This window comes from Anas platyrhynchos, chromosome 14, assembly GCF_047663525.1.
Source record: "Anas platyrhynchos isolate ZD024472 breed Pekin duck chromosome 14, IASCAAS_PekinDuck_T2T, whole genome shotgun sequence".
Classification (NCBI taxonomy): domain Eukaryota; kingdom Metazoa; phylum Chordata; class Aves; order Anseriformes; family Anatidae; genus Anas; species Anas platyrhynchos.
This window is the reverse complement of record NC_092600.1, coordinates 8,579,863-8,601,053: the sequence shown is the minus strand read 5'-3', so window position 1 is coordinate 8,601,053 and position 21,191 is coordinate 8,579,863. Positions and strand designations below refer to the sequence as shown.

At 40.6% G+C, this 21,191-nt stretch overlaps 1 protein-coding gene across 2 annotated transcripts in view; it reads left to right on the top strand.

Annotated features, from left to right (window-relative positions):
- Positions 1-21,191, top strand: part of RNF145 (ring finger protein 145) — a 44,526-nt gene that overhangs the window by 5,879 nt on the left and 17,456 nt on the right. For both annotated transcript variants that reach the window (XM_027468225.3, XM_027468226.3), the window contains exons 2-4: positions 2,163-2,376; positions 12,201-12,309; positions 17,957-18,048. In XM_027468225.3, the coding sequence (XP_027324026.2) occupies positions 2,193-2,376; positions 12,201-12,309; positions 17,957-18,048 (385 nt within the window). In that variant the 5' untranslated portion in view covers positions 2,163-2,192. The remainder of the gene's footprint in view (positions 1-2,162; positions 2,377-12,200; positions 12,310-17,956; positions 18,049-21,191) is intronic.

The window sequence follows — 21,191 nt, the reverse complement described above, 5'->3', positions numbered from 1 at the left end:
GTGTCTGGTTGTTGCTGTTGGCTAGAGGAGGTTTGATGGTTACAGGAGAATAACTTGAAATCAGGTGCTTGTTGGCACTTTATGTGGGGAATTTCATGACAGCGTGAAAACCTGTACGGCAGCTCCTGCCCACCCCTAAGCCCTGATCTACTTGGAACAGGGACCTAGCGAAAAGCAGGAGGCAGCTTGGTTCAATTAATTCACTGTAATTAATTTTGCATGCTTGGCAAAACCAAGGAGTTTTTTTGGGGAAAAAAAGTACAGGACACTCAAAATGTCTATATATGAATTGTCTTTAAAAAGCGTGCCTCTGAGCTGTTCTAAGCATAGGCTTGAATTTTGGTATGCAGCTGAAATGCTTTGTGTTCGTCCCAGCTTGCACTTGTTCAGCACCATACATTAAAACTCCGTCTTTGTTCACACTAAATGTTGAGCACCAGTGTTCTTTAAGCTACTAGGGTTATGATTTTGGTTGTTCATTTTAAATATCTTCCAGTGTTGTGGCTGGCCTTTGAATTCCCCTTGGGAAGCACTGCAAAATGCCCAGTGGAGTGGTGTGTGCCAGGGAGGGCTGTGCTGCCTTTGGGGTCTGTAGGGCTTTTGGAAAAGGCGCCTGTGTTTGCATAACATGGCTGTGGGTTAGACGAAGGCAAGCAGCAGCCCTGTAGCCTGTGGTTTACCGAGACAAATCTCGCTATCGATCTGTCCTGGCTTCTTGAGCTGAGTTAGTTTTGTCATCACGCCTTGACAAGTGTCAGAGTGGCTTTAGGTGTGCACCTTTCTGGTAGCATCTTGTCTGTGGCAGCACAAATACAATTTCAGACAATTCTGTGTGTGTGTCCCCGTACAAGCAGGAAATGTTTCTTGGTTTCTGTGTTTGAGCATGACTTCCTTTCATGCTGTGCTTCCATGTTACCTTTTTAAAAATTTTCACAACGACCATTTGAATGAAATCCTGTAAAACTTACTTGGGAAGTGCAGTTCCAAGCGTAGATTTTTCTGTTTCAGTGGCTGGGATGCAGTTCTTTCGAAGCATCCCTCTAATAAGAAAAGGCTAAACCTGAACTGGGCTGCAGACTGGTGGTGCTGGGGGTGATCGTTTTCATCTGTTTGAATGGCTGCTTGTGGGCTGGGATCATCCCCACCTTGGCCTTCAGCTGCACTGCTCCGATGGGCTGTGTATAGCTGGTGGCTTTCAAATACAGCCTGGGGTGAATGCTCGGCCTCGGGTCTCGGGTGGGAGGGAGGCTGAGTGCTTAAACAGCACTTTTCGTTTAGGGTCTCAGCTGAAGGCAGTGCTCTGACAGGATGTGGAAACGGATCCTTTTGCTCTTTAAAATGGTCCTGTTGATGACTAGACAGCTTTTGAGATGCTGTTGTGGACTTGTGGACCTTTTTTTTTCCCTTACAATTTTGAAGGAGGAAAAAAAAGTTTTTTTTTTTTTTTAAGCCCTGTGTTGTCTTGCATCATCCATCTACTCTGCTCTCAAGCTCTGCAATTAAATTACCTTCTGGTACTCCTGAGAGAGGATATAGTCTTCTGTTTGTATGATTCCTTGTAGGGAATTACATTAAAATGAGCAGAATATTTGCGTCACTAATCTTAATCTTTGAAATCACCAGCCCTCAATTCCATGAAGTATAAAATCGTAGAGGTTAATGAATGTCACAAATAACTTTTCTTTGTAAGTTTGTGTATTGGAAATTATTTCAGTTTGCATTGAGAGTTATAGAAATAGTGTACAGAAATAGCATAGCTCACTGGAGATCGTGAATCTTGGTGGTGTTTGTTTTTTAAAGCTTATGCAATAGCTTACCACAATGTAGTATCTTGTATGCTGTGGTCCTTTGGCTGGGGACTTGGATGCTGAATTAGAGCAAGTAAAAATAAAGGTTTGTTCGGTGCACACCCTATGACCATTTTTATTGTGTCATTAACCTACTCCCACAGCCCCCCTTTTACAGTATCCCCGTGGAAAATTGCTAGCAAATTGATCTTCATATAGCAACATTAGAAGCTGTCCTGTCTGGATGTGAATTTTAACTCGGTTGATTCATTCAGGAATTTGTGGCCGCACAGGAAGCCCCATTCAGATGATCAGTAATAGCTGTTTGTACAGGGAGATTGATCTGATTACTCTTCTGTCTTGTGCTATTTACAGTCTGCTGCCAATTCACGGAAAGGGAAGAGAATGGCTGCGAAGGAGAAGTTGGAGGCAATATTAAATGTGGCCCTGAGGGTCCCGAGCATCATGCTGTTAGATGTCTTGTACAGATGGGACGTCAGCTCATTCTTCCAGCAGATCCAAAGAAGTAGCCTGCACAACAACCCTCTCTTCCAGTACAAGTACTTGGCCCTTAATATGCATTATGTGGGTAAGTGTACGTGCATTCAAGAGAAAACGCTGCTGTAGTAAATTCCATTCTGCTCGCTACGAGAATTTTAAGAAATTATTAATAGCATGGCAATATATTGATTTCAACAAATAGCGTAATAACAAATATAATCAGCGGAACTGTAGTTAATATGGGGCTCTGTTTATGTAAGCTGTAAATAAATCCTGCCTAGGGTCTGGAGCTTTGTTATTTAGCTTTGATATGTAAACAGAGTCAAAGTTGATGTCTGGAAACAATATCGATGCCCTGAAAGAATAGCACAGTGACATTGGAAACATTTGACTAGTAGAAAAGCTGCTTGGAAATGCTGTGCAGACAAAAGTATTGTAACTTATGTCGTTGGCATTAAAAAAAAGACTCGGGAAAAGGTTGCCTATTCTGTACTGTGACCACAGCACCAGAAAGTTGGCTTTCACTGCTGCGTGGACGTGGCTCTTCAGTTTACAACTCTATGAACTGCATATACGCTCTGAGTTGATTAGAGCAAATAACTACGGCTTGTGTTGCAGATAAATGGACAAAACTACAAACACAGTTCAGGGGGCTGAGGTTTCAACCTTGGCCTGCAAGTCTAGTGCTGAAATGCTAGAAGTCTGGTTTTAGGAGATGAAAGGATTGCTGTTCTGGGACCTGCTCTCCAGGTGGGTATGTGATTCATCTAGTGAGTGCACATGGGGTTAATTAGGGATTGGATCCGGACTGATGAGGTTGATAGCCAATGAGGACCTGCATGAGTACTGCCTAGCTTTGAGAGAAAATGGCTAGCATGTAATTATGCCATTCTGCAGCGTTTCTTCCCTTTAGATGGCTTGGAGGATAACGATGTACTGCAGTCAGCTCAAGGAAACGCCCTTTAGTTAAGTTGTTAGAGGAGTGTGGTTTTTTGAAGTGGCAAGTCCAGGTTTTTAATCCAGACTGCAGAAGTGCTGGCATGTGACTTTTTGGTTTTAATCTACTAAATGTCTGCTGTTTGGAAGTTATTTACTGTCATTAAAATCACGTGGCTTTCTTTGTTTTGGCTCCATTCTACTTTGCTAGGGATAGCAGTGTATCTACTTCCAGTGCAAACAGCTGGTGTTACTGTTTTATGGGGTTTTTATAGGTTTGTGGAAGACAGCACTTGTTTGTTGCTGGTGAAAGGGATGCAGGACCATGGAGGCATGTAGCTATATCTGGCCTTCTCTTGCTTTGCCTTTTCTGTGACTTGTACATTTTAGGAATTGGTTCATCAAATCGGTTTCTAATACAAAACTAACAGTTGTGTAGCAGGTTATCAGAAGGCAAATTCCAGTTGTGACACAGCCCTTTCTTATAGCAATTTGATAGCCTTGTCCTCCCTTAAGTGTGTTGAGATATTACTTATCTCTGTAATGCTTTTTATTAGTAGATTACTTCAAAGTATTTCTCACCTGGAGGTTATTTTAGTACTAAACCAGTGGATTCTGATTCTGTGCTCATCATACAATCACTCAGCAGTACTTTTTGCTTTTACAGCATTGTGTCTATACTTCCACTTTTCCAGCTGGTAGTTGCTGGGATCAGGGACTTCTAAATAATCAAGCAAGTTGCTTGTTCTAAAAGATATTAAGACTATTTTCAGTGACAAAACTTGTGCTATAGTACTCTTTAAATAAAGTTGATTTGTGTTTATTCCTTGGTTGTTGTGTTTTTTTTCTTAAAGCTACATCAGTGTGAGGCTTGGCTAAGTCAACTTGCATGAGTTTTTCTGTAGATTTAATTGCAACAGTTAAGAGAATCACCTTAATTAAAATAGTGTATCAGAACATACATATACATTGGATTTGTAAGGGAAACCAAGTATTCTTCCTCCACTTTGGGAAATAAAGCTTCTTTGAAGATATTTTTGGGGAAATTAACTGCTAGCATGTAATTTGGATGACAATTTACTGTGGATATTTTTTAGCATGCTAATTTATTTAAAAAAAAAAAGTCCTCTTCACATTTGCGGTAAGCAAACACAGCAAATGCTGCAGCAGCTTTGCAATATCAATCAGTCACTGAATTTCTTAAAAGATATCCTATCATAGAAGTGCTTTTAACTGCTTAGGAGATCAGGTGCATCTATCTCAGGTAGATGCTTAAGGAATGATTTGATTAGAGAGCCATCAAAATCAATAACATCTACTAGTCTTGATATAGTGAATCTTTTCCCGGAACTAAGGATCAATCTGGACATTACTAAGAATATCTTTTCTGTTTAAAGGCACTCTTTCTTTCATCCATTTGACTCAAAGTTTGAAAAGGCAATTAAGAGTTGGCTGGGTGAGGTGATATATGTTAAGGTGTGATTCATGTTCCAGTTAGCAGTACTGAGAATGTAATAAAAGCCTCTCGGATGCAATTTGTTCTCTGTTACGGCTTTTCCCTTTCATATCTTTTCATGAAAGAGCCCTTATCTGCTTTAGTGGAAGGAAAAATATTCCGTCCTGATAACCTCTCTGCCGCAAGTTCAACTGGATGAAATTTAACTATAATTGTGCAAAGCAATGCAAATAGCAGAGATAAATTTCTGGTTAGAACTGTTGAATGTAAACAGATTAATTCAGCATTGGAAAATGACAAAGTAGTTTTGTTTATCAAATGGCACTGTGGTTACTGTTCCAGCAGGGGGAAAAGGCTGCTGAATGGCCTGCAGTAGGCTTCAACACGAAGAGCTTGTGATAAATGTGCAGGTAGGGTGCTGTAGCAGGTTGACACACTGTTACTGGGTAGAGAGATACCAGAGGAAAAGCATTAGAAAACAAATCAACTTCTTTGTCTACAAATATAGAAGGTAAAATGTGGTTTCATTAACATTTTATTAAAATTGCTTTATATAAATTAAAGCATCCTCTTTAGGATGTGTGCTAGCTAAAAATGGCTTACTTCCTCTGACTTTTATGTGGTGTAGGCTAGTGCACACTGCTACAGCTAGACTTCAGTGCTTGCTTCTATGCTGTAGAGCAGCTCTTTGGGGACAGTTGCTTCTTTTTTTATTCTTTTTATAAAGGTGGAAACATTTGCAACCACATAATTTCCTCCTGTGAAGGCCAAAGTGATGCTATTTGTTCTAACTCTTAAGTACTCTGAACTAAATGGGAAGAGAAGAGTCGTGCTTAACCTGTAATCATGGTCAGACTTGGAACTTAACATCACCATTGTGCTAAAGGCATAGAAGTGCACTAAACACAGACTGTTTTCTTACCTAAGAATAAAAATGAGAGCAGTTTTCTATCTTAAACTGTATTCCTTGTAACAACAACCAAAAAAAAAATCAGGGAAAGGAAAGAAACTAAACACTTGGAATAATTGGAACATGCATCATCTTTCACAACGCTGCGTGTAATTGCAGTTTCTTAAACCGTGTGGTTACCTTAATCGTTTGGTCACCTCGCAGGCTAGGTGTGAACTACTTGTTATGAATGATGCCTTTTGAGAAGGGGCTTGTGGAAGGAGAAACCTGAACATGTAGCCATCTGATGGCAGCTGATTGCTGTGGTATGCCCACTTTCTTTGAGCTCTCATGGGTTAATTCGATCTTTTATTTGTACAGCTTTTTGTGGTGCTTCTTCTCTTAAGAGGAAAGATTGAGCTGTCTGATACAAACACAATAAAAAGTGCCATGTGAAGCTTCGGTGTGAGAAGAAGGAAGCAGCTGGTTCATTCCAGAAACTAATTTCCCAAAATCATGAGATGAGGGTGCGTGACTAAATGTGCAAATGTACACAAAGACAAAGGTGCTGCTCAGATTCAGCATCTGAGTTTGCTGTCCTGTATCTTCTGTCACCCTCCTTCCAGCACCACTTAGGTAAATGGGTAGTAGAACTATGTTTTTTGAGTGTTACTATTTTAAACTGTATCTATTTCTAAGTAAACGCAATTTGATGGCATGGACTTGATCTTTATTTCTTACCAAAAAAAAAAAACAAACCAAAACAAACTTGCTATGTTTTTGTCCTTTTGGATTAAATGTGGTGTGTGCTACAGATGGTAGGCAAAGAAGAGAGCAGAGGATATGCCATGGTCAAAGTACAACATACCCTTTTTTCTCTTTCCAGCTCTAGAGACTGCTGGTTCACATGCTGCTGCCATAGTGTCCCAGGCTTTTACTAAGCAGCTTTCTCAGTATACAAATACTTTAAAGTAACTTTTCTGTACAAAGCTGGTAACTCTTTTAGGCAAGTTGTATAATTTTTTATTAAAAAGAAGTTAATAGTATCTTGCTTGAAAGGAGATTATTAAAATTTGATGAGGTTCTGTTGGCTATTGTATTTTTCTGAGCACCAGTCTAATGACAACTTGGCAATTTGTGTTCAGAATTTGGAATATGTTGTGAGTGCTCGTATTCTTATGGCTCCACTTCCAGTTCTGTGTTCTTTTGCAGTACCCTTCGGGTTCTTCGTGTTTGTGGTTAGTGCCAGAGCTCTGATTGTTACTTGTGCTGTATTATAGGAACAGCCCCTGACTTGTACAGCAGAACTAGAGCATAAAGTCCATCGGTTTGTTCAAACAAAACTGTAAATCTGTAGAGAACCCTGGTCTTGGATTGTTTATACTCAGAATGCTGAATCTGTTACACATTTAATAATTCAAGAAACATCTGTTGAAACTGATGGCAGTGCCCCAGTAACGAGCAGATTGTGCTGTTGGAATTCTTTTCACTGAGATATGCAGATACTGGTGATGGTTTCAGATCTCTGTTTATTGTTACGCTGTACCATGACTGGGTAAATACTAATTTGCTTGTGCACAAGTAGGTTTAGATTTGTGTTTTCTCAATGTAGAACTAATTATTCAACATATTTTCAGAAAGGCAAAAATATTTACAGTGTTAGCTCAAAGCACGAAACTTCTTGAAGCGTGTAATGTTTGTTTGGGCAGCTCTGGCTGAGTGGGAGGGTGAGGGAGAGGAGTGCCACGGCTTGCCACGCAAAGACATCAACTCCTTAAAAAAAGCAACACCTCTTAAAGCCCACTGTGCTTCTGCTGCCTCGGACAGCTGCTCAGCTAGCACCCGCGAGGCTAGATGGAAGATGCACTTGGTGGTGTTAGCACTGGTGCCCCAGTGACTGTGTGAGATTGGTACAGGCTTAAGCCATTTGGAGAGCACTTAGTGCCTGGCTTGTAGGTTGAATACATTTTGCATAATTTTTTGTGTTGGAGCCACTTCTGATGCAGGAGAGGTCCTTGTGCATGGTGCTTCTCTGACTGTTTTTTAACAACAGATGAAGAATTAGTCTCACTCTCAGGATAGCTGTCTCAGACAATTCAGAAGACCCCATTTGGCTGGGTTATTCTTCAAAGATTCTTAATACAAGCTGAGGATGTACAAGAACTTCTCTCTTGTTATGTGACTTAAAAATGAGTGGCTGTCGTGGTTCCTTCTGGTCTTGAGCCAACCTGAACCAGAGAGGCCGTGGAATCTCCCTTGGTAACTTCTGCATCTTGCCTTTACCTACTGGGAGCTCTAAAACCGGTCTTTTGAAAGCCATCCTTTTTTTTTTTTTTTTTGAAACAGATGTTTTAGGCACAGACGATATATTAAATCTCTATGTAAATTGTTCTGGTGACTGGTTACCCCAAGAAGTAGACTCACTGGAAATAAAGGTTCAAGCTGCTGTTGTACCGCTTCTGTCATATCAAATACAGTCTTTGAGAAGTCTGTCCCGTGTTATGGGTACTTGTATGTTGTGGCCAGATAGTCTTCTGAATAAACTGAAATGAGGACAGCCAGGGGTTAGCTAAAATGCAGTAACTGACTCCGTGGTGCAGGGTTCCTACTCGGAGTCAGGACAGACGTGAGTCTTGATGGCGTTCTGTGGTCACGGCTTGCTGCTTTACTGGGCACTGTAAGATGTGCCCTTTATCCTCAGAGGGTGTGGTTGAGTGGGCAGATAGGCCCTTGCAAATTAAATTTCTGGTACAATCCAAGCAATTGTGCTATTACTTTCTGGTGCTTGAAGATTTGAATTCCTCACTTTGTAGCATCCAGCATAAGGAGCTGCTTTTCTTCTGAGCACAGCGTTCCCTTGGCAAGCCTCTGCAGAAGCAGCATCCAAGAGATGGTTTGGTTTATTAAGAAATGTTATGAACTCTTGAATTGGCTTTCATGTGCTGAGTTCTCATTTTTTGACTAAACCTGTAGGAAACTTTGATTAATAATGTGAAGTGGACACGAGGGATCTGTAATCATGCAAATGAGCACTAAAATGGCTCGTAAAGAGGATGAGTTGCAACTTTGATCGTGCTCTAGAAGCCTCCGCTGCCTGCAGCATGCCAATAAAACTCAGGCACCTGAGTGGGCAAAGAGGTAAGATGGGGTGAGAGCAGCTGGGAAACACCTTGGTGGCATGCAGATAGAGAGTGCTGAAAGGCAATCTGAGCGTGAGCTGCTGCTTGCTCTGACAATGAGCACTGCACGGTGAGAGGTTTTCATCTAGCTGAATCAACAAGTTAGAAATGAGGTCATGAGCCAGTTAATACTCATGTTCTCATCCAGCAATGTTTAACTTAGCTTTTCTGCTGATTTCCCCCCCCCCCCCCCCCCCCCCCCAGTTTTTCTTTATTTTCCCCAGTGGGGCCTAAATCAGCCCCAGTAAAAGGCAGTAGAAGCTCTCTGCTTCCTTGTGCTCCTGAATGGGTGCTGAGCAGCGTGTGTTTGTAAGGCTGGCACAGTTAGTTGCTGTTAACCCATGGCTAAAGATTGTCCACTAAGATGTTTTTCAAACTGTAAATCCCCGTGCATGGAGAATCTCTCCATAAGGGAGTTTCAGTACCGTGCTTGCTTCTGACAGAGGAGGTGCAAATGGAAACAGAATGTAATGATTTAGATGAGAAAGCTGCTGTGAGAAATTTCATTTCCTGGGCCTTTGTTTTGAAGTAGGATCTCATTTATGCTGTGTACTAATTACATCATTTGCTGAAGTGAAAAAGAAAGGGAATAGAATGTCACTGTTAGTATGTCTGAATTTGAGCTTGTCTTCCTTTTTTCTTCTGCAATGAGCCAGTTTGGTAATGAGTTATTTGCTTTCTTTTTTTGGCAGAAGGCTTGTAGATAAAAATGAGGCTGGTACCACTCTGGGAATAGGGCCTCTGCAGCAAAAATGCAAATATTGCAGTATCGAGGGTGTCAAACACTCACTTACCAACTCATAAGAGGGAACTGTAAGTAAGAGTGAAAGGGAACTACTTAAACGTCTCTCACTCTCCTCTTTTTCAAAACCTTAACAGAAAGGACAAACAAGGCCTGTTTCCAAGTAAACCTTTAAATTCTGGCCCAAACCCGTGAGCACTGGTGTTTGTCTTTAAAGCTGCTGCAGCAGCCTTGGCTGTCTTGGTGCTGCCCCGTGCTGTTGGGAGGCTGGCAGTTTGAAAGGCACAGATGTGGCAATAGTCTTTGTATCTTCTGATGTGCATTTAGACCTTTTTTCGTTCCTTCAGTCCATCCTCTATTTCAGTTAGCGATCACACGGAGAAGAATGAACTTCAGTCACTTCTAAAATAGTCCTGTGTAATGTAGCTGTGTGGCAGTGCAGTAACTGCCCTCTGAAATGCCGTCCTTTTACATAAATTATCCTAGCAGTGTTCAGGTTACATCATCATGTGCCCTGGGAGCAGACTGTCATGTGATGGAATAAGGTGAAGAAGATGGCAGAGCTTGAATGCAGATACAGTGAGCAGGTATTCTTGGACTGTTTGTAGGGTAAAAGAGGAATAAAAGACTGCATAATAAACCCCATCTGTTTCTCCTCCACCTGAAGGTGAGTCATGGGCTGCAGTGAGAAGAAAGGTTTAGAGAGGTTTGACTCAAAGGCTGGAATGGTGTATGGCTGTGCATCAAAGAGGTGTCCCTACCTAAGCAACCAAGGGGAAGTGGTAATTATAGAGGAGACTAGATATTAAAAGTGTCTGCAGTTGTTTAGAGAGCTCGTGAAGCTGTGGTGTGGTGCAAACTAGTTAAATGTCTAATAGATTCTGTTGGGAAATTCCTACTCCTGTCATTTGAGTATTTGATGGAAAGTGGTGAACAGAGAAGATGAATTCTCCAGCATACAGGTCTGCTAAGAAATCTTAAGATAGGAGCATTGGCTCTATCGAATTAACCAGAAGTATGTTATTCTGTGTAAAACAAGTGATAGAAAGAAACTTGTGCTAGGTTTCAGGTCCCTTTAGAAAGATCAAAATAAAAATGGTTTAGATGCTGTGCAAAAACTATTAGTGGTGACTTCAGTGATACTTCATTTTAATCAAAGAAACTATCACTTACTGTAGAATTTGGAAAGAGGGAGAGCAAATGTTTTTTGTCTATCATCAGTCATATGTATCATAATCTATCATATCTGAATCAAACTTTGCTTGGCATCTTGTGGGTCTGATGCCTTCTCTAGGAGCATGTTGCAAGTGACCTTCTTGTAGACCTAACTTCACAGGATTTTAGAGATTGTTTATTGAAGGTGGGAAATATTAAGTAGCCTTGAAATACTTCTACATAAATACTGACTTTGAAATCATATCTTTATCAAATATGGGAACATATTGTGTTCCTTAGTTGTTTTATGGTAGCTGTTTGTCCCACGGTTGAGTGCTTAATCTAGAGTCGCATTATTTCTTAAGTGTTTTAAAAAAGTTCAAAGTACAAATTAACTCGGTTAAGAAGGCTGCGCCCAGAGTTGCTGAATGGATGGATGATACTTGAAGTTCAATGTGTATAGCACAGCTTTAAGTGACAGTCCAAGTCCTTTGGTGTTTTGTTCTTAGCTGCAGGGAAGTTGCTAGCCATTGCTTTTTTTTTTTTTTTTTTTTTTTCTAAATGGATTTCAGTGCCAGGCACTTCAGTTGACCTTCAGAAAAGAGCATGAGTGCACTGCATTGTGGTGGTGAGCTCGGAAATAAAGATCAGTAAGGGCACCATGCAACGGGTCTCTGACCTGCCGAGTCTGGAGAGGATGGGCATCACTGCCCAGTTGTGAAGTGGACTTCAAAGCACCGCGTTAATAAAGTATCCTAATGAGAGCACGTAGGAAAGAAAGGATCATTGTTCTGTGTGTTGGAAAAGCTGCTGAGCAGCCAGGCTGTGTTTTTGAAGACTAGCCCTGTATCTGCATTGGGTCTTTTTCCACAATCTTGCTAAATGCTCTCAGGCAGCGAGGGAACTGCTGGTGTCAGTGCCCATGAGCCATAGGTTGTGAAAAGGTGCCTTGATTTGCAGCATCCTCATGGCTTCAATGTGCTTTAAAATGTGCTCGGATGTTACTGCTGTGGAGAAGAGCCTGTGTCTACCTCAAGTTATGGGCATGCAAAGTGTCTTTAGGGCATGAAGCTGCAGTGGAAGAATGAAAATATGTAATGATAATCAGTGTGGATAAGTGTTCTGTGTGTCCTTTGCTTAAAAAATAATAATAAAAATATTTTTAACATCACATGACCGGGTTTGTTAGGTGGGTAGGCTTTTTTTTAAAAATCATGTTACAAGGAAGCTTATTTTCAGTAGCAACAGAGACACCTAGGCCTTTTCCCCTAGTTACATAGGTTAAAATAATTGTCTTCTTCAAATACTGGAGGTCAAGTCCAGTGCTTGGTATCTAGATGTAATTTTGTAGAAGCTGGTAGAGCTATTTCTGTTCATGACAAAAAAAAAAAAAAAAAAAGGCTTTTTTTTTTTTGTGTGCTGTTTTGGTAAGAGGAAAATACAGGTACCTGAGTTTTAAAATCAAATGAAAACAAAGGCAATTAAAGAGATCTGAATGCTAGTTCATATTTCGAGAGAACTTTTTTGAAATGCCAACCTCTGCTTTCTGTTACAGGTTATATCTTAAGTGTTGTGCTCCTCACTTTACCAAGGCAACACCTTGTTCAGCTTTACCTGTATTTTCTGACCGCATTGCTGCTGTATGCTGGGCACCAGATTTCCAGGTAGGAATAAATGGGTTACATTTGTTAGTTTCACTTGGGATTTAAAAATCTGATGTTTTGTTAATATCTTCTGCAATCTTTTTCTATGCCAGACACCTAAATATATCATGCTGTTTATCGTGAAAAAGTTCATGGAATTAAATGTGCTGTCAAGTAGTTCTGGTGTATTTTTTGTTGACTTAAAGGAGTTTTGAGCTGCTTTTGTGTGGAGTGTAATGCCCATTAATCTGAGAAGAGAAAGCACTACAGGACAAAATGTTGCCTCTGATGTAGTAATCTGACTTACTCAATGGCTCGGTTTACATGCTTTCAACACTGGAGCATTTTACAAAGCAGACAGGACGTTACCTTCAATTTCCTGGCACCTAGGAGGAGGGAGAAAATAGCAGTGGGAGATGGTAAAAGTAAAGTAATGGTGGAATTTATTCCTAAATTCATCTTTGTGTAATATATTTTACAGTCATAACAAAAAGAAAGGTGTTTGGATTTAAAACATAAGGCAAGAGGCTAGAAAACTGTGAGAAAGGCAGGACAAAGTAGATCATCTTTTGTTTGGCTCCAGCTAAATCCGTTGAAAGCCAATGTAAACTTTCACACTGACAAGATGTTTAATTGGAACCAAAGAGAGTGCCCTCACATTAATGTCTTTACATGGGAAGTTTTGCAAATGTGGACTTGAGCCTGATTTATTTTGGTGCCTGATGATGGGAAACATTTAAAAATGTGCTTTTGATTGATTTAAGTGAAGTAATAGGTTTGCTATTTTTGCATCAAAATCGTTGTTCCAAAGCATTTGCTGGAATATCTCTTATGCAGTACGTTGCAGCTCTGGGGAGTGTTAAGGAAGGCTTTGTGGTGACTTGACATGTCACTGGTGTGGCTGTCAGAGTTTCAGTTAATGATTTCTTGAATGGATGAGGATGCAAGAGAGGAATTATGGCTTCTTATTTACTGGGTAGGAAGGAAAGGGTTTTTTTATCATCCTCAGGGGAGTCCTGAGTTTTTATAGATACAGTTTGTGGGTGTTTCTCTTAGAGTTAAAGGCTTACTTATTAGAAAAAGCAGCCTAAACATTATTTAAGAGCTTGTGTTGAAATAAAAATAAAGCTGGTAACAGATGCCCATCAGATACAGGGTTTGGTCCAGAATATTTATAGCTAGAGATCCTTAAGCCATTTTGTATCTTTAAATCTTTCAAAAGAAAGGGAGATGGTATGGGTTTCAGTTGATACATTAAAGAATAACGTTATTTGATTTTAATAGTTCTTTATTGGTGGTTTTTCTCCATAATGTGATTTATAGCTGGTATCACTTTGAGAATTACAGGCTTCATTGAAACATGTTGGATAACTACAGCTTGGACTGTTTGGAGTGTTCTTACTAAGCTTTCTATACTTGATACTTCTGGAGTGTGTTAATAAAGACTTTAATTAAATCTTGCATCAACTGGCACAAAAATATTTAATTAAAAGATGTCTGAGATTCAAATAGTCCAGCAGTATTCCCTAGCTATTTTGCATAGCAAATGCAGCTTCTAGCACTTTAGAGCGAGCTTACCCATTCCCTAGATATGAGACTGACTTGGTTGGGAAGTAAGCACTGTTTAAGGGGATCTCAGCACCAGCCTCTGTATAATGCAGGGAGCGACACTTGAATTAGCTTTTCAAAAGAATTTTTGAATCCAATTAGTTTTCATACTGAAAATAGTGAAGTGTAACTGACACAGATGAACTCTGCTGCTGGAGCTGTACCTCTTACTGATGAGGCTATCCAATTCCAACTGATGTCTGTATTTAGCAGACTGATCATGGTAAGACACACAGAAATCACGTGTGCAAACTGTTCCTGATTTTTTTTTTGTTGCTAATAAAATTTGCTTAGAACAGAAAACTTGCAGTGCACTGCTCGTAGGCTACCAGTTGGGATGCTATTTAAGACGGATGAAGAGATCCCTTATTGAGGCCAGTTTGGTTATTGCAAATTATAGAACAAGACCAAAATCAGCTGGCACTTGTGACTCTGCAGTGTCCTGGAAATTCTGAGCTGTTGAAAGACTGCAGCTCTCAGTGCTGTTTTTCCACCCAGAAATAGCTTGTGGTTCAGCTGCACGTCTAGGAATAAGAAGATCTGAATTTTATAGTTAAGCTCTGACTTCAGACTTCCAGGTCTGTGTGACCTTGACAATCACTTAACATCTTAGCGTTTGCTTCCTCATCTGCAAAACTGGGACTTACCTTAATGTGTGCGGATTGATTAGCTAATGCTCATGAGCGCTTGGGAGAGTCCAAGGCGGCGCTGCGTTTGTGTGACATGTTAGCCTGGCAATTTGGGTAGAGATAATTCACCATCTGTTTATGGAAAAAGGAGAAGTCAGCTTTAAAAAATAAAATCCTGCTGCTCTTGACAAGGAAAATGTATGTTTTTTTTTTTTTTTATGTAGCTGCATGAATGTCTTGCTTAAAGGGATCACATTTCTTCTTCCTAGTTGTAACAATAAAACTGGGGAAAAGAAACGCAGTTATTGTGCAGAAAAGAAATGATGCTTAAAAAAAAAAAAGCATCCTTAGATTATTTCATGTTTTGCTGTTTTGTTATGATTACGTTCCAGATGTTGAACCTGGTAGAGCTTGGGGTGAGAAGATTTGAGGGGAGAGGAGTGGGAGAGGGAGAAGGAGGAAAAGGCAGGGAGCAAGGGACCGAATCGTTACTTATGGATAATCTTAAAAGATGTTTTTAATTTTAAAGATATCTGTAGACATTCAATACCTATGGCTGTGTGTGTTTGATGTTAACAGCAGAGATTAATCAGCCACAGTAAATGTCGGCAATATGACTTGGGTCAGATAACCACTGTTCCTTATGTCTGTCGATTACAAAGCATATCTTTAATAACAGCAGACCTTGCTGTGCTTCCAATAACAAAAAAGGGGTCATGTGTGAAGCACTGTATCTCTTTACCTTTTCAGAGCAATGCTAGTCGTGGCTGGCCGTGATTATATGTTAACAGTCCAGCAGTTCGATTAAATGAGGCTGGGAGTGCATCCACAGAATAAACAGCAGGCGATCTGATCTCAGCTTTATTCTTATGCCCTAATTTTCTAAAGTAATAACGTACTTTCAGTCATTTCATTAACTAGTAAATAATGATTTTAGCATTCTTGTTTTCTTACATAGCTGCAGTAAAGTGAACAATTCCCCGATGTAAAAGCTGCAGCTTAATACAGTTTTAATTGATCAAAATTGAGTGCGTGCACTTGCTCTTCTCAGCATCTTGTATGGCACTGCAGCTGTTCCAGGCATCTTCTGATTGGTGTCTGTGCCAAAAGATCCTTGTGTTTGTACTCGTAATAAGAGAATCATTGCTTTTACTTTTCTTATTTAGACATCATCTACAAATACTGTTTAAAAAATTTAGGGGACCTTAAAGCATTGCTGCTCTAAGCTGGCAGGCCTTAAACTCTCAATTAAAGAAAGGTACTTAAAGAGTGAAGCCAAGTGTAGTCCTCGGTGCAGATGACTGAATCAGACAAGGGCAAAAAATGTAGCTTGGGAGGATTTGGGTCATCTCCAGACACATTCCTGCTGTAAATGAACCAACTATACGTGCAGCTTTGGTGGTACGTCTTGGCTAAGTTGTGCAAGGTTTTCTCGCTACAGTTGGTATTCTGGATGATTTTGTAACCTGTTTCCTGACAGATGTAGAAAAAGCTTGATGTCTTCACTGCTTTCCTTCTAGCAGTTTAGAAATAGCCATCATTTTCACCTTCAGTTTGAGGATGGAGCATGATATCGCTAATACAAAAAGCCATCTTCAGCATGTTGCAAATTCAGAGGAAATCTGCAGTGGTGCTTTTTTTCCCCCTCTTTCTAACTCTGATGGATTATCCTGTCTGCTCTGCAAATGCTGTCAGAAAGTGTTTTCTGCAGGTTCGCATAAACAAAAATACACAACTTGGTCCCAAAGATTACATCCTTGTGCGTGTTTGAAGGTTGAAAAAAAAAAACAAAAAAACCTTGTGCTAATCTGTGGCTTGATAACAAGGGGAGATGTTCTGTGCGGAATCAGTCATCTCAGCTGCCTTTTCCATCTCCATGTGTTTTTAATTGTAGGTTACAGTCTAAAGAGCCCATGTCGACATACCTCGCATATACTATGACACTTGAAAAGCTGCTGTGAGTAGGCAGCGTTGTCAGCTATGAAGAACAGGCTTTGAAGTGTTTGTTTTAGTACTTTGAGATTTATGTCTTGAATTCCAGAGAGTTTTTTGCAAATGAAAATGCGAATACCTTAGCTTGGAGTAGCGAGATGGTGCTAGAACCAGAGTATTTTTCCACGTTTCTGGGGAAAAGCGAATGCTTCCAGTAGCATTGCGTTGCACGTTTTTCTTCACTTGAAATATAAATTCGTACGTTGTGGTTTCCAGTCTTGCTCGCTTGCTTTGCCTGCATCTGCTTGCAGCAGGTGTGGCTTGCCTGACTGATGTAAATAAATACGTAATACTGTCGTGCCGTGCCCCTCGAGCAAACAGACTCTGCTAGCTCTGCGCTGGGTCAGCTGAGTGTGTGTGCCTGGCATTCCCGGGACGTGCTGCAGCTGGACGTGGACGTGGAGCAGGGGCTGTGGTGCTGCTGATGGTGGAGTTGGCAGTGTCACAACGAGGGTACAGCAGCAGCCATGCAGTGGGCATCAGAGGGTCTCAAGATGAGGCAGAAAAAGGGGCTGAAGATGTGGATCTGAAGGGTCACGAGGATCGCCTGCTGTCTCATGGCAGGGGATTAACGAGCCACTGGAGAATTACTGCCCTGCTGTTCCAGGATTATCTTCTGAAAGTGCAAAATATTTGCTTTTTGTGTGAAGTTCGTGTTTGACTCGCATTGCTGTTACACAGGTTAGCCTGCTCGAAGGCGGAGGTGATAGATGATCACCAACAGCAGGCAAAATGCCCGCTCTCCCAGGGTTCTTACTTGTTTCGTTGATTGCCTGAGCCCCCCTCCTAGCCCACCTTTTCTGAGAGAAGTTACAGCTGTCCAGTCAGATTTTCAGACTTTGTCTGCCACTTGTGGTCCCTTGTTTTGAGGGCATCCAGTTGGTCCCCCTGGTTTCTCCAGGATACAGCTAAATTTTTGAGATCTTGTTGGATAAAAGGATTATGAAGCAGCCCTGTACCTGGTCTTCCGCGATTGTCACTTTGCCTTCATAGCTATTTTTTAATACAGTGCAAAGAGATTGGTGCAAAACACCATGACCATTACATTGGAAGACCTTTTCACATGAAGCTGGTGGGAAAAGAAATTAAGATTAGGAAGAAGAACCACTTAAGAAGGGAACTTAAAAATGGAATGGTGCTTAAGAGGCTTTGTCAATAAGCAGTTTCAGGCCACCTTCTGAAGAGCAGCTTGGGTGTCCCAAAGGACTTTTACAGCTGTGACAGTGAGTCTAATTACGGATAATATGTCTCTCACTAAAGTCATGCTTCGGTTAGATCCTTTGATCGCTGAGGCTGCCGTAACAGTAGTGCTAATATTGCTTTTCGTAATTTACTTAATTGACTGTAACATACACTGAGGTTATGTGTGTGTGGAATGAGTGAATTGCTTCTTGTCTCGTCAGGAGGATCTTAATATTTTGTGGTTTTATTTTTTTTAGGGATTACGTGAGAAGTGAATTGGAATCAGGGTATGAAGGGCCAATGTACTTGGAGCCTCTCTCAATGAATCGTTTCATGACTGCTTTAGTAGGTAAGTGTTTTAGATATTTGTGATGCAGGGGAGAGCTCTGCCTAATTCTCTTCACTGAAATCTGTGCATGTTCCACCTCTTGGTTTCAAATTTCTCTGTCTCTTTTAGTAGCTGTGATCCTCATTAAGATGCAGGAGGTATGGAAGGCTAGATGTGTCCTGCTTGGCTCTGTATGTGCCACTGATTTACCAATACACCCTTACTTACAGTTTTGGAAGTATTCTCTAGATTTGGTATTTTTAAAATTTAGCGTTAGACTTCAGTATTTCAGATTCATATGGGTTTCCTAATCAACCCATTACACTGTTGTAAAGGTGCAGTTTGTTGAAATTCCTGCTTGTCTGTGCTGTGTCCTTCCTAACTGCGGATCTGAAGTTAGAAATGTGTTACAAATTGATAGAGTAGGAAAAAGAGATTGTGTGTATCTTACTATAGAAGCACTTCAGATTCATGCGCAGGAGTTTGGGTGAAAGCTTCACAGCCAGAAATTCTTAAAGGAGTTAGTTTACCCAAGTGGGCACATTTTAAAAATCTTTTTTTTTTTTTTTTTCCCTCTGTATCCCTGTCTACCCCTATGATACTATCAAGGCATAAGGAATGAAAGGAAAAAGATCCAAGGGTTTCATGTAAGCAGTCACTTCAGTTTGTAGTGGCAGGACACTTCCTGAGAGCATATGATTTCTTTCAAAAGAATAGTATTGAGATTGTTTTGTACTTCTGTGTTTACTATTTCTAGAATTATGCTTCCTAAGTGCAGCATTCTGCCTCCGTGTTCTTCGCAGACTTGCAGTCTGGTTCAGAATGATTGCATTGTCTGTCTGGAAAACTCCTGTAAAGTCCTGTAAAAATATCAATAGTATTTTTATCTTTGGAAGTGTTGTAGAGGCATTTATTCTTTACTGTCTTTATAGATAAGTGTTTTCATGCTCTTAAAAAAAACACAGGTGCAATAGATTTGTGGATGTGCGTATAGGCCCCCAGGCTACTTCTGTTTATTTTTAAATCAACTTCCGGGGCTGTTTCTAATGAAAGCATTAAGGAGTAACAGCCCAAAACTACATTTAAATTGTGTTTCATGAAAGGCAGAGATTACTTCTTCTTTGAGATGTTTAGGTAAAGTCCTGAAGAATTGGACTTTCTACTCTTATCGCTTACCCTCCCCTCCAAATGAATTTTGGAAGAGAATAAATTCAGTGTTAAGGTTGCTACGCCGTACCATATGCTCTGCAGAGAGGATATTGAAATGCACGCACACCGTGTGTATTTTAAAAATAAGCCAAAGACAAAGTCAGAAGAAAAACCGTCCCTAATTCCTTTCACTAAGGTCTATGGTTTTCATCAGATTATTGACAGATTTAGTGAGCTGTGGACTGTTGACAAAACTCAGCTGCTTCCTGTTTGCTTGCAACTGCTACTGAGAGATTTAAATGAGCTTACTTCTTTCCAGTATGTTAGGTCTAGCAGAATATACACATTCCCTGCCTGCCAGCATCCCCACTTTTAAATTTGGGATTTGTTGTTGCTTTTAATACTTTTATATAAAGATAACATTGGTGTTTTCCCAGAAACGGAAATATTTAGGGATCGCTTCTTCTCTCTTCTGAATTTCTAGGTATGCTAAATTTTTCTGTCTTGTGGAATGACACCAAAGTACAGGAAAGGCCTTTAGTATGTTTCAGCGAGAAAATGTTTGTGAGTAGTTCTTTGAATCTCTCTCAGGTGTGATGCAGGGTCCTGTGCTGAAGCAGAACCCTCAGAGAGCTTCACAAAGCAGCAGGCAGGACCGGGCAGGAAGAGGTCAGGAGGTGTTATGCCAGTCCGTAACATTTATGCAGAAACTAAAACAGGAGTCATAGCCCATCAGTATTGTGGAGTGCATCATTCAGGTTTCATGTGGATTATCTGTGAGCTAGAAGAAGACGACACAACTGTGTTTGTCCAGTTCAATTCTGGGTTGTACTGGGGGGCAGAATGAAGTGCCTGCTTATTATAATTGTTCTTCAGAAATAGGTGCTTGACTATACTAGTAAGTATGTGTATGTTAACATATTAATATCCTTGTTATTAATTTTCCCTGTTCTTTTGAAGTCAACTTGAAAGCCTAATTTTAGTCTTGATGGTAAATGGATCTTCTTTGGGGAAGTCCTATGTCAGTGGGCTTTGAGGCTTGACAGTGTTGCGTGTAAATATGAAATACCTCAGTGTGTAACAAATTCGAGAAAGTGTTTTTCCAGTGCAGTCTGCCATGTCTCAGGAGTGTACTGCACTGAACTGTCATCTTTGCAGCAAAATTAATACATATGGGTGCTTTGCTCCATATTTTTCTTATGTGTTCTGCCAGAGCATTGTTGTGTAGCATTGTTGACAAAGACACTGAGGCAAGTGCATGGGGAAATAATCATGGTACTGATCTGTTACCTAAACGCTGCGGTCAGAATTAAAAGGGTGAAGTACAGCATGCATGTCACTTGGGTCTTTACATTTAACCTTTAATAATGGTTATATTCATTAGTGCTTTTTGGATGGGCGCTCTCGGTCAGTTCTTCCCCCAGATCTAATTCAGTCCGATAACTATTAACTAGGGTTATTAACATGCTCTGAAGTTGCTCATCATGCTGGATGGAAGAAATAAACAGCTGAGAAGACTGCCTCTTGGATGAGTGTTCCACCTTGTGAGAACATCAGCTGTTATGTTACAAAGCTGCGTGGTTTCGAAGTGATGCTACCCTGAAGATTTTTTGTTCTTAGTTCTTAGTGCACAGTAGTGGGAGCAGATATTAACTTGGAGACATTCTGCTTTTTGTCAGGCAGTTAATGTGGTAACCAGGGAATTTGGTAACACCAGCTTTTTAAAACGGGGAGTGAAGTAAAGAGCTCCCTACTAAAAGTGGGAGTGACTCTACCACATCGGCTGGCTTACCGCACATTTTCCATTAGCTTACTAGCTGAGAGGCTTTGGCTGGCTGTCAGCAGGGTTTAATGTATTTGTGGAGGTTTGGGGAAGGGAAAAGAACAGGCAGGAACTTAAGGCAATAGATTTCTTCCTTATTGCTTCATTCCCTAGCAGAGGAGCCTGATGTCCTGCAGGAGGGTTCCAGATGTTGGACTCATTAGCTCTGTCTGGCAGGCTTCAGTCCACAGCA